Source organism: Dendropsophus ebraccatus, chromosome 11 (genome assembly GCF_027789765.1).
Source record: "Dendropsophus ebraccatus isolate aDenEbr1 chromosome 11, aDenEbr1.pat, whole genome shotgun sequence".
NCBI classification, from domain to species: domain Eukaryota; kingdom Metazoa; phylum Chordata; class Amphibia; order Anura; family Hylidae; genus Dendropsophus; species Dendropsophus ebraccatus.
In genome coordinates this window covers 53568385-53581965 of record NC_091464.1, presented here as the reverse complement: position 1 = coordinate 53581965, position 13581 = coordinate 53568385, and the positions used below count along the sequence as shown (strand labels likewise).

Here is a 13581-nt window from a genome sequence, read left to right as displayed (position 1 = left end):
GTGCAACGAATGAGACACAACATTCTACAGTGTTTGTGATGAAGACCACAGCCACTCCTGAGGATCACAAATCCAGATTAAACACCACACCTTCCACTCTTCATGCTGTATTACACGGCTTGATTATCATGCAGTAAGGGCTGTAGATCCCTAATCCCTAAGGGATATGATCAAATTCCGGAAGATGATGAACTGGCCAAGCCATTCCATCATTTCCCTGAAGAAAGTCAGGGATTTGATCAAATGCCTGACCCCTTTCAGGGAAATGATGTAATGAATTCTATAATTTCCCATGCTATATAGAATTTGCTTACTGAATTGCCTCTCTGCTCCCCCTGCTTGTCCGCTTTGCTCCCCGTCCGCCACCTCTCTGCTCCCCGTTCCGCTCAGTTCCCCTGCAACATGCCTGCCGGGAGGTGTGTCGCTCTGCTCCCCCGTCGCCAAACATAGAGCCGGGTGACTACTGACTTGTTTATTCCATCATTTCCCTGTAAGGGAAATGATGGAACGTTGTGGTCATTTCATAATTTCCCTAAGGATTTGATCAAATCCCTGGATTCTATAATTTCACTGCAACATATATATATATCGCTAGCGATGCCCATGCAGCCCTTGCTTTAAAAATGTAATAACAAAGTTCGTACATTACCTCTGCCCACTCCCTGGTGTCCTCCTGTCTTCTCCCTGCAGATGCTGATGCCACTACAGAGCCGCCTTCTGAGGTGACAGGCCGCTCAGCCAATCATTGGCTGTGGTGGTCTCGTCCTGGCCAGTGTTCGGCTGAATGGCTTGTCACTTCAGAGACTGTCTGTAAAGTTGCATTTCGAACCGAACTGGCTTCTTTCTGAAGTGTCAATGGACCTGCGCCTGACAATCCTGAGATTTGGAAGAATGGAATGTGTGGTGTTTTATCTGACCAGGAAAGTTCTATGCTGATCACTTAAGAATTTAGATGCCTACTTTAATGCACATGTGATGTAATCCTTCAAAAAATTGCCTTTCATGAATATCTGTTCATACTTATACTGCAGGGAGCACTTTTGTGGTTAACAGATATCCAGGATTAGAAAAACATGGCCGCTTTCTTCCAGAAACAGCACAACTGCACCCAAACTGGCCACAAGAGTGGTGCTGTTTCAGGAAGAAAGCGGCCATGTTTTTCTAGGCCTGGACAACCCCCTTTAAAATATTATTAAAAGGGATTATCAGGGGAATTATGTCTACCCTTAATCATATTATCATATTCAGGGTGGAATAATCACCTGCCACTAATCCCTGCAACTGCCATTTTGGCATTGTCAATTGTTTCTGCTTAGAGCTTTTTGCTTTTCTCTTGACATATAAGAAATGTCCATACAGCCAATCAGTGGCTGCAGTGGTGCCCTGTCTGGCTCTGCACTATTACACGGAACGATAATCGGCCAAATCAGCCCGATCAGCCGATGATCTGTAATAGCGGTGCGCGGCCGAGGCTGATGATATGCAAAAAGGAATACATACCTATGCAGGCTGCCGGGCTCCTCTTTCTCTGTGCTTCTCCCCGGGTCCTGCGCATCAGCCGCTGGGGCCAGTGATTGGCTGAGCGGCCTGTCAGCTGAGACAGGCTGCTCTGAAGGAGCCCTGCAGCCTGCATAGGTAATGTATACAGTTTAAACAAGGGCTGCAAGGACATCGGTAAAGATGTCCCTGCAGCCCTTGTTAAACGATTATCGGGCGCCCAGTAAACGAGCGCCAATCTAGCAGATCGGCGCTAGTTTATAGTTATTATGGGGCCCCCATCGGCCCGTGTAATACCACCCTAACTGGAGATGAAAGCAGGAAGCTCTGGGCAATGGTGACTGGTAGCATGAGAAAGGCACGGGAGGGCTTTAGCAGCAGGTCATTTTATTTATCCTGTCCTCAGCATACTTTTTGAACTTCTTGTTTATTGCCCCAACACATCTAAAATTAAAAAAGAAGGTAGTGTGGATCCCATTAGCCATATCTGCACCATTTAGATATCTGTGTTATGGTAATATAGATTATTGTTATGTCTTATAGAATATTTAATGAACTTGAAGATCCTCACAAGGCAAACACCGCCGCTGCAGCCGTTTCCAGACTGTTAGTTTGATGTCATCTTGTCGGATTCCAGGCTTAAAGAATACAGCACTATATGATGTGTCAGCACAGCGAGGGAGAGGAGGCTGACAACTGCAAGAAAGAAATGCAACTTCACTTTTATTTGTCATGTGCATTATATACAAATGTGACTTAAATGTGTATAACTTACCTGGAAGTCACTGTAGCATAGTTCTGTCAACAAAAGCAAAATGGACAAGTGGTTAAAATATATCGTAAAAAGAAGCAAATTATTTATTTTCAATGAGGTGAAGAATACATGGTCTGTTATGAAAACATCCAGCCATTGTTAATAAAACGAGAACTGTTATAGCAACATAACAGTTATAACAACCTAGCAGTCAGGAAGAGTGTACTGGACTGCCCATGCATGGACATTAATGACTTCCCTATACTAGTCACTAGACGCCATGAAATGAGCATACGTACTGTGCGGCTGTAATATTCAAAATGACTGAGCAAGTAGGACAACAAATCTGCATCACTGCCATGTGGGAAATAAAACTTAATTTTTATTATCATAGTAATAAGTCCATCAAAAATATGAAACAAGTGATACCATCACCATGATTAGGGCAAAAGCCGATATAAACTAATGCAATTACTGTAACATATTTTGTTTTGTACATAATGCTGACACAGGGGTTGCTTTTTGTACATTGCAATTTACATTACTGCCTAATGGTCTAAGTGCACATATTAATGACACCTAGCCCTGTGATTGCTCCTAATTAAAATAGACACGCCAGCACCAATCTCGAGGCAGTGTATACCAAGACACCTGGGTCACTAGTAGCTTAGCTACACTAGGGCTATTTGTAGGGCCCATTCACACTGCGGAATCTGCATGGAAATTCTGTGAGGAACCCCCACGCGCAAACTTGGTGCCGAATCCTGCCTGCTATCTGTTTGAAAGGGAGCGCTTGCACGCCTCTGCTCTCTGCACGAAGAATTGACATGACAATTCTTATCATGCTTGGACAGCTATAGCTTTGCATTGCGATTTAATTTATCTGTGATCTGATTATTCTTCCTACCTATGGCAGTCTGTATAAGCAGATCAGTCACAGCAGCCACAGGGGCCATCAACAATGTGCTATAATGTACTGATTATATGCCACTGTCAGTTTTAACAGCAGCATATAAATTGTTAAATGACTGCCATCAATGTGATCACTGATGATGGTTAGTAGTAGCAGTGTCTGCCTACAACTATACTCCTCCTACATGAAGCTGACATAAATGACAGATCAGCAACACGCTAATCATGCAAGTGTTCACCATTCTCTAAATGACCACTAGGGGCCACTGAAGAGAAGTGTTATGCATTACTAATAGAGATGAGCGAACCTCGAGCGTGCTCGAGTCCATCCGGACCTGATCGTTCGGTATTTGATTAGCGGTGGCTGCTGAAGTTAGATAAAGCTCTAAGGTTGTCTGGAAAACATGGATACAGCCAATGACTATATCCATGTTTTCTACATAGCCTTAGGGCTTTATCCAACTTCAGCAGCCACCGCTAATCAAATGCCGAACGATCGGGTTCCAATAGACTTGAGCACGTTCAAGGTTCGCTCATCTCTAATTACTAATTCTCAATGGTGATTTTTGTCTAGAACTACATTCACAGAAAAACCTTGATCATTCTACTTCTTTTAGCAATAAAAAAGAACCCTGTAGAATTGTGAACTTCACCTGCAAAATGTAAGCAAGATATCTGTAAATTTCACTCACATTTCAGTGATTTCTGACAGCCTTGGGCTATGTTTACATGATGTTTTTTCTGTCGTTTTTTTTTCTCTCAAAATGAAATCCGTCGTTTTGCATTTTGGGCACCCATCATTACAATGTTGGCTGTTGGTACATTATTTTAGTTAAGGCCTTCTGGTCATTTTTTTAGGGCCTTTTAGAGCCCTTAAATTTAGTAGCAAAAACGGGGAGAGGATGGTGAAGAAGAAAATGTGTGTGAACAACTGTAAATACCGTCCGTTGTTTGCAAAATAAAGTCCGCAAATAACTGCCGTGAATATTAATTTGAAGTCCATTCAGATATCCGCTATTTATTACACCATGGAGGACATTTAATAAGGAGTCTAAAGTGTGTGACTATTCTAACGAAGGTTGGTGTATATCTTGTTCCAATATCTTGTGGCTGATTTATTAAAGTGTAGCACTGCCATAGTGAATGCATCTAAGTAAAAACCCGTAAAATTGGTGCAAAAAGTAAAAAATATAAAAAAATGGGCAAAAAAAAAAATCGAAGTTTGCCCTATGTGTATTGGATGGCCGTCATTTCATTTACTTCAATTATAATTCGGTAATAACAGACGTTATTTTTCTTTTTTTACGCAGTGTGAACGTGCCTATGCCTGTTACTCCCAGTCTGACTGTGGATCTAATATCCAGAACTGACAGCTCCCCATGTTGTTCTCAGTTTAGTTGGGTAGGGTAAAGCAGGGACTTGCGTCTGTAATATGGGGCAGAAATGTACCTGTATTACACCCGAGTGAAAATGGTCTTTATGAACACAGACATGTAGAGTAACGTCTCACCTGGATGAAGTGCAAGTGATTCTCATTTCCCAGGTTCTCCAGTTGCCTCTCTTTGTCTTGTACAATGCTCAGAATCTCATTTCTTTGCTGTAACTGAATCTCAATGGAATTGATGAGTTCTGTAGCTTTTGTGGACACTAACTTCAGAAAATGAGACTCTTCTTCTGCAATGTATCTTTGGAGATCACGGAATTCTTTGCAGATTAAACGCTGAAACACGTCCGATTCATTCTGGAAAGTATAAAGACGGAATCCATTATTTTGTCTGTGGACACAGATTGTATGGCACCAAGTAGGCCCTGCATTAATGGGTTTACCAACTGCAGATTGTATTAAGTGGGCGTGGCCTCGTAGCATTAGCACCACTTAGCCCCACCCACAACGGCACCGTTGACTCCGCCCCCGTGGCGCCCATTGGTTGGCCAAAGTAAAGGGGGTGGGGTCTAGACCTTTCGGCCAGCATGTTCCAATGGCCGACGAGGGGGTGGGGCCAACGGTGCCGTTGTGGGCGGGGCTAAGTGGCGCTAATGCCGCGAGGCCACGCTTACTTAATACAGTCTGCAGTTGATAAAAGGACACTTTTTACTTGAACAAACACCATGACGTATGATATGAAATAAGGTATGAAAAACGCTAAATTTACCCTTTACACCTGTGTAGAGATGCAAAAATGCAAAAAAAAGGAGGTGCAGTGTCACTTTAAAGTGTACCTGTCAATATAAAAAAAAACGTTTGCAATGCTTTTGGGTCTACTCTTCTTCCCTGATGTTTTTTTCCCTGTGTGTTTGTCTGTGTCCAGTCTTTGTTAGTCTGAGTTTGGCTACCTGCTTAGTTGAGAGCCTCTTTAGGGCCAATGGGTTTTTTTTCAATCTTTTTTTGTTTTGTGTTTCTTGTTGGACCTTTACCAACATCGTACTAATAAGTTGTGTAAGTTCTGTCTACTTCTTCTAGAATAAGCACTGACCTTTAGTGTATATAAACAGTATATAACAAAAATGTAAGGTAATACCTGAGAATTAAAGGGAAGGCAACATTTGAATTTTAATTATTCACAGTACAAAGTGCATGTCACAGAAAAAAATGGCATGTGTAAAATTAATAATACAGGCATACGCAGTATAAGCATATGTACTGTAGTATAAGGCTATGTTCCCTCTAAGTAATAATATTGACGGAAGACGGCTGTCTCGTTGAATAGACTGATTCTAATGATGATCATGATCATTATTAACCCCTTCCCGTCAGTAATCTGTATATATACGTTCCTACTGCACATACCCTGTGCAGTGGGAATGTATATATATGTTCCTGACTGAGGGGCTTCTGATGTGTGCGAGACCACTGCAGTGAGAGCCGTCCCGCACACATCAGTGTGTCCAGGGCCGGAGGTAATGAAAGCCAGCTGCGATCCAGTAGCTGTGTCTCATTAACCCCTTAAATGCTGCAATCTATAACGATCGCAGCGTTTAAGCTACTCAGTGACAGCACAAGCTTCTGTCACTGAGTGATCGGGACCCACGCAGCCATGCTGCAGGGGTCCTGATCACATGCACCGACGGGCAGGGGTAAGCCTCTTACCTCCGTCCTGTCGGTTCGGCGACCTGTGCATCAGGCAGGCTCTATGCATAGATCGCCGATAACACTGATCTATGCTATGCTATGCCATAGCATAGATCAGTACATGCAATCGAATGATTGCATATTTAACTGTGAAAAAAGTGTAATAAAAAAAAGTTTTTTAAAAGTATTAAAAAAAACCCTTATAACCCCCTCCAAATAAAGGTTAAAAAAAAAACCTTGCCGATTATGAAAATAAAAATATTAAAAGTAAATAAACAAACAAACATATTACATATCGTAGCGTGTGGAATTGTCCGATCTATTAAAAAATAACATTATTGTTCCTGCACGGTCAATGGCGTAAACGGAAAAAAAATAAAAAATACACACCAGGATTGCAGATTTTATTAAATTAAATATCAGAAAAATAATAAAAAAACAATCAAAATTTTTCTTTTATATCAATATGATATTAATAAAAACTAGAGATCATGGCGCAAAAAAATGACACCCCAACCAGCCCTGTAGGTGGAAAAATAAAAGCTCTATGGCTCTTAGAAGGCGGGAAGGAACATTGCATTAATTTGACCCGGACATCCGAATATCAAAGGGCTGTCTTGAAGGGGTTAACGGCCATCTAAAACAACCGCCTTTCCTAATATTTTTCCGAAGTGAGAACAAAGCCTATGGCTAAGTTGACATGATGAGATTTTTCGGGCCATTATTGGGGAAGGTCGTCAAAAAGATGTCCAATATTTACTGACATCTGTCTATAATCATCATGATGTATACAGTGTAGGCAGTGTTCATTAAGCTAAATACAGTACATCTAAACTGTGACTGCTGGGGAACAAATCTCTGGTAGTTTGCTACAATGTGGAGTCATTCTGGAGTCCAGACTAAATTGGCAATTCTATGCCCATTTCATGATCAATTGTCAGCTACCAATAATTTAGAGGACTTCTCTACAAAACCTTCCTACATCAGAAATTCCCTTTATAGAAACAGACTCTCGGGACAGTAAAAATGTATTACATCATGCCAACCAGAGTTTGTCATACCAAAATACAGATGCATAGGCATGACACTAATGAAAACTGCTGGAAAATACATGGACACTTCCTATAAATCAATAAACAGAATTAGAGAATGTGCCAAGGAACTACTCAGTTTTTCAAATCAGGGAAAGCAATTTCAAGGGAAATAAGTCACTGCAACCTTGAAAGGTCCATGGAAATTAGGGAACATTGCCAACCATGTAAAATTTGAAAGTCATCTGGGTCAGATTATTCTGAGTGAGTTATTATTCTTAAGTGAGTTTCTATGTAAACAATCAGTGTATTACCATAAGTCATTTGCAGGTGCATTAACCACACTCCTAGAATTGTACCAATGTGTCTATATCCAGCTTTACTTACAGCTTTTCTCACAGTGTTGGGGATTGTTTGATTTTTTTTACACATATCTGCAAACAGACCTTTCTGTTATATAAGAGAACAGAAATGAAATAGCTGGTGATATTCCATAAGTCTCTGTCAGCTTACTACTATTTCTTAAAATGCGACTATCAGCATGCATGCTCAGCTCAGTCAAGTGTGCATATTTATTCCAATGAGAAAGGAATCAGACACATACCCCACAGAAACAAAGGTCAGTGCATGTTGAAATCCAATATTACCAATCCTCCCCTGTCATCTGCTGTCAGACAGCTGGCATGAGATTGTAAACTCATCCCATAGATGTCAGCAGCTTTGGAAGACTTTCATTTTATGTATGGGCAGCTTCATATTTCTCTCCATGTATAAATGGAATTTAGATGCAAATGCTCTTTAATTAAGATATCGCATTCCCTAAAAACTCCTTGTGATCTGTGTCAAGATTTGTAATGTAACAATTATATCAGCTAGTACAAGACATGACTCATTGATTTGCTTGTTCCTCTATAGTCTTGGATAATAGTGGTGGGGGCAGTGTATGGGTAGGACCAGTGATAATTTACCAGAGCAGCCTTATCTCACACCCTATGAAGGACAAGCCACAAGGACACTTGCCTTGGTGCTTGAGTGTGACTGCCGTCTAATCACAGTGTGGGTGTGCGATAGAGTAAACTCAAAGGAAAACAATGAGCTCACATTGTACGAGCACAAACATGGCATTTTGGTAAACAACCAACTTCCGTGATATGGAAAGTTTTCATTGAAAATACAAGAAAAGAGTCTATAAATGTACCAGTCATTCAGGTATCATGTCCTAATATTACATAAAGTATGTAAAATATTTGTAGTACAGGGCATTTTTAACATTTTGGAGAACATAAGACACACATGACACTTACAGCCCACCTTTTACCAACCGTCACTGGCCCAGGTTGTTAATGGTGGGGCATTATTTGGTCTTCCGTAACCAAATCTGTGTTTCTAACAGCTCCCATACACAGGTTTATTAAGGTGAGCGTTTGGGGCTGTGTCCCTTTGTTTCTGATTGGCTCTCCTTGGAGAACCAAGCATGCCATGTACAGACTGTATAGGGGAGAGACAAGCATCTATGTATGCATGAGGAGAGACAAGCATTACTGATCAGAAACAAATAGTACCCTTTAACACCAGGTTTCTCCAGCATGGTGACACTTTATAATTTGCCTATCACTCTCCACTGTGGACTACTTGTTAAAACAGTCCCTTGACAGTAAGCTGATCGCAAAGTGTAATCCAGCTGGGACCCCCAGTGATCTGTGGAGCTCAATGACAGAATGAATTTAATTTCCATGTAGTGCCACCACAGAAGAAACTGTACCTATTCAAATCAATGGTTTGTCTGTGTGATGCAGGACATGACAGGTTCTCCATAGTGAGACACACTCTTTATAACTGCTCTCCATTCAAACCAAGAGATGAGGACCCCATCTGTTAATTTTTAACAAGGTCACATGCAACCTAAGGGACCCATTGTCCAAAGTGGAAAACACTGCTTGTCAATCACCCCGCAGAGGGTGCCAACAGGACAGAGAGCTATGACTAGTCACAGGCCAGATAACTAGTTCATGGCTCTCCTCTTGCCTCGCGCATGGGACTAAAATACATTTTACTAGACATGAAGACCACGGAGCCTGGAACCCCCACAGGAAAGCCATCTGCAACGTGAGTGCAGCCCTTTTGGGAGCCCAATCAGCACAAATGTGTTGATTGGTTCCTTTTAAGGAGTGTTTTTTTTTTATAGGATGACATAAAGTCTACTGTAGTTGACATGAGACAACAGACTAAATAAAACCAGTCTTTTGTTATGTAACTCAAGTTCATCCACTGCACTTACTAAGATCCTGTTCTTGTTGTTGGTGAGTTTGCTTATCTGCTCCTCCAGACCTTTTCTCTCCTTCTGTAACTCAGTCATCAGTGCAGACACTTCTTCCTGGAAAGCATTATAACAGAATGAATTTTTGTCATTCAAAAGGAACCTTAAAAAAATCCCTGTCACAACAGTAATACAGTGTTTTTAGGGAGGCAAACTATATGAGGCCCAGGCTAACTAGGGAAAGCTCCTGCACCCCAAAAAAAAAACAAAAAAACCCCCCCAGGAAGACGCAAAGAGTGAAGGGGGCCAAGTGCTTTTAATTAGGGATGGTCCGAACCTGGTTCGGATGGGGTTCGTACGAACCCGAACCATCCGCAATGATTCCCGCTGTCTGCCTGCTCCGTGCAGCGGGCGGATCCAGCGGGAGGAACGCCTGGAAAACTGGGATACAGCCATAGCCATAGGCTGTATCCCAGTGTTCCAGGCAGTCCTCCCGCTGTATCCGCCTGCTGCACAGAGCGGGCAGACAGCGGGAATCCGATGCTGAGCGTTCGGGTTCAGCCGAACCCGAACCTCGGCGGGTTCGGACCATCCTTACTTTTAATGTATGATGGTCTCCTGACTCTTCCCTAATGACAGATGCTTAGGGGAACGGAAAAAAACAAATATGATGAACTTCAACATGCAATATCCTTGTTTCTCTGGGAGAAAAGCATCTGCCAGAGGGGTCTAGCAGCAAATTTTGCATAAATCAATAGCACAAGGGGAAGTGAATGGAAAGACACAGAGAGAGGCAACTAAGAGCTCTAAGTCTCCTAAGTGGGATGGCTAACACAGCTCAGTACTGCTCTATAATGTCCTCCATGATGGTTCTTCTAGTGAGGATCTGCTATGGAGATAGAGAGGAAGAGGATCACATGTTCTATTTGTATGCAGTGTATGGGAGACATCATAGCAGCTAGTCTCCACCCACAAATGAACATAATTCTATTCCTCAGGTACAGACACAACAGCTTATCCTGAAAAGATTGTTCAAAGGTTAGTGATCATTCGTGTTTATGGTCAGCTTCAATAATGGGGTGTTCATAAAAAATCACAGGAGGCAGGGGGTTCCCTTTGACTCTCTATCTCCCGTTTAAAAAAAAGGCTGGTTCTCCCTTCTTTAATTTGAAAATATCAAGATTCCTATAGAAAGTTAACAGAGTGCAAAGGGATCAATCTTAATTAACCTTCCTTATTGGCCTCATAGGGCTCGTCGCTGGTTTCTGAGATAGCTTTCGGTCAATGGCCCATAAACACCAACCTTCTATTTTTGTTAGAACACTGGACAATTGTGTATAGCAGAAATATTTCTGCTATGAGGACTTTGTCGACTTGGAGAGTTAAGTGAGGCAGTTTATGGACAGTTTTATTTACATCTTTGTAAAAAGCATCTTAAATATATTACCCCAAATAAAGCATGTGATCTAATTCATTTCATGCCATAAAATGTGAAGTTTACCTTCATTCTACTGTATACACTGGTGAGTGGTTTGATAGGGTGTTGTCGATGGTCCCCAATAGTGCCGCATAGACCACAGATGACTTCCTGGTCCTGTTCACAGTAGAGGCACAGTGGATTATTATGACTTGGACATGTCTCTGTTGCTGCTTGCTCTTCACTCAGTATTTTCAAGGTCTCAATCAGACGCTTTAGTGTAACATTAGGTGGAGAGGAGCTGTAGTCCACCTCTTGCCGACACACCGGGCACAACAGAAGGATGCTTGATTCCTTCATTAGTCCCCATAAGCATTCTCTGCAGTAGGAGTGACCACACTGCAACATAGCAGGATCCTTAAACACCTCCAGGCAGATTGGACAAGTCAACTGGTTTTCCAATAGAGGGATCCTGATATTACAAGCCATTCTTCTTTATATTGACCTGTTGCAGGACATCACAAACATGATATTTTGAACTACTAGAATCACCTAAGCAAGAACTCCTGGCTCTGGCTTCTAAATGGAGAGTGAGCCGCTGCCAGTCTCCTCCACCTTATCTCTCAAGTGCAAAACAACTGAAATCCAACATACCTAATCTAATTCTCCCCTGACATCATCTGTCTGGAGAAAGTTGGGAGGCACCCACACACACCTTTTTGGACAGCAAAGTTTATTTTATTCCCTTGTACTAATGATTTATGCAAATTTGTTTATAATCAGAAGTACATACATAACAATTTCCTTGAGAATCATGGTTTTTAGATGCATGTGGCTCGTTGCTTTGTCTTTCTCAGAACTTTGCCAGAAAGATTGTTTGGCCATGTGTGAACAAAAGTAACACTGAATACAGATTAAGGGCCCTATTCCACGGGACGATTATCGTACGCATAATCGTTAACGATAAACGATCCAAACAGCCGCTATTGCGAAAGACCTGAAATCGTTCACCCATTTACATGGAACGATAATCGTTACTTATGATTGTTCTTGCGGTTGTCTTGTCGTCGCTATTGTGTTTGTCACTACTGCGAACGACCGAACAACGTCTTATTCAATGCGAACGATTTGCGAACGAGCAACGATAAAAATTGGTCCAGGTCTTATTAAACGATTAACGATTTCGCGTTCGGTCGTTAACTGCTATTCAACCGAACGATTATCGCTTAGATTTGAATGACTTAACGATAATCTGAACAATAATCGTCCCATGGAATAGGGCCCTAAAATGCATATAGCTGTGTCTGTGACGTGATCGTTCACCGGACAATTATTTACTCAATAGCTTGAGGAGGAAGGTAAGTATAAGATTTTTTATGCAAAATTGAAAGTGGAATACCACAGCTCCTAAAAATTGGAAAACTTTATAAAGTTTAAGGTATAAAAGTATAAAGTATAAAGTTTTGCAATTTTTAGGAGCTGTGGAATTCCACTTTCAATTTTGCCTAACATACGGGTAACGGCCCAAATCTTAGCCACATGCTCCCTCTATGAGAAACCGCTGAAGCTTTTCATTGTTTGGATAGGATTTTTTTATGTTTCTTCCCAGGCTTGGCACATAAAAAATACAACTCAGAATACTCATAACATCTGACATCTAAGATCTCATATCTATGAGCAATATATAATTTATTGAAGTCTACAGTTCATTTAATTGTTTACAGTAGGCAGTATATATGATGCATAGATCAATTCTGTATCAATATCTGGAAGCATGAATGATAAAAACGAAATTCACATAAAGTATCATATCATATGGTCTAAAAAACATACCTGCTGTTCAGTCAGCGAGCAGCCAGCATGGTCCTTGGAAATGTGCGTATGGTACTTGTGTGTAACAACTCCAGTGACTCCTTATCTACAGTCATGTGAGGTGGGTGCAGTCATTCTGTAAGCTAATAGTGGTGGGGAGGTACTGCGAGGAAAAATATATTAGAACACCTGACCATATTAACCCTAACACAAGTATTAAAAAAAAATAGAAAAGAATCTCAGGATATTACATATTATACCCCAGACCCTTACCTGGCTGGCATTCTCAATATCTGGCTGCCTTAAAAGGGACATACCTGTGGATGGGTTTTGCCTGATAATGCAGTTTGGCTCAACTGATTGCAGATAATGCCTCTGTAGGCAGGTTATGTCTGCAAGAAACTGTTTAGGGGCTGTGGTCTAGGGGTAACTCACCTGTCTAGTGACCTGCCAGCAGTTTGGTCTCTGGATCAAATCCCCTGATGGACATGACATAGAACTCTTTGTTTTTGTTTTGTTTTTTTCTCATTATTGTATCATTGTTAAGGCTATGTTCGCACACAGTATTTTTGTCAGTATTTTGCAACTATAACCAGTAGTGGATTGAAATCACAGAGAGGCTATGTTCACATGCTGTTGAAACTGAGTGGATGGCAGCCACTTAATGGCAAATAATTACTGTTTTTTTTAAAACAACGGCCGATATATTCCCATTAAATGATAGCCATCCACTCAATTTCAACAGTGTTTGTATAGCCTTTCTATGTTAGCAATCCACTCCTGGTTTTGGTTGCAAAATACTGACCAAAATATTAAACAAAAATACTGTGT

The 13581-nt window shown here is 41.3% G+C and overlaps 1 protein-coding gene and 1 long non-coding RNA gene across 6 annotated transcripts in view; one reads left to right on the top strand and one right to left on the bottom strand.

The window, feature by feature from the left end:
* The window catches only part of LOC138767991 (uncharacterized), a 13506-nt gene extending 10547 nt beyond the window's left edge, over positions 1 to 2959 (top strand). For all 3 annotated transcript variants that reach the window (XR_011358900.1, XR_011358899.1, XR_011358901.1), the window contains exon 4: positions 2041 to 2959. This is a non-coding gene — a long non-coding RNA (uncharacterized lncRNA). The remainder of the gene's footprint in view (positions 1 to 2040) is intronic.
* Positions 1 to 13581, bottom strand: part of TRIM50 (tripartite motif containing 50) — a 19093-nt gene that overhangs the window by 2575 nt on the left and 2937 nt on the right. For all 3 annotated transcript variants that reach the window (XM_069945941.1, XM_069945942.1, XM_069945943.1), the window contains exons 2-7: positions 12772 to 12913; positions 11023 to 11443; positions 9543 to 9638; positions 4674 to 4904; positions 2273 to 2295; positions 2069 to 2193 (exon numbers count right to left, since the gene is read on the bottom strand). In XM_069945941.1, the coding sequence (XP_069802042.1) occupies positions 2069 to 2193; positions 2273 to 2295; positions 4674 to 4904; positions 9543 to 9638; positions 11023 to 11427 (880 nt within the window). In that variant the 5' untranslated portion in view covers positions 11428 to 11443; positions 12772 to 12913. The remainder of the gene's footprint in view (positions 1 to 2068; positions 2194 to 2272; positions 2296 to 4673; positions 4905 to 9542; positions 9639 to 11022; positions 11444 to 12771; positions 12914 to 13581) is intronic.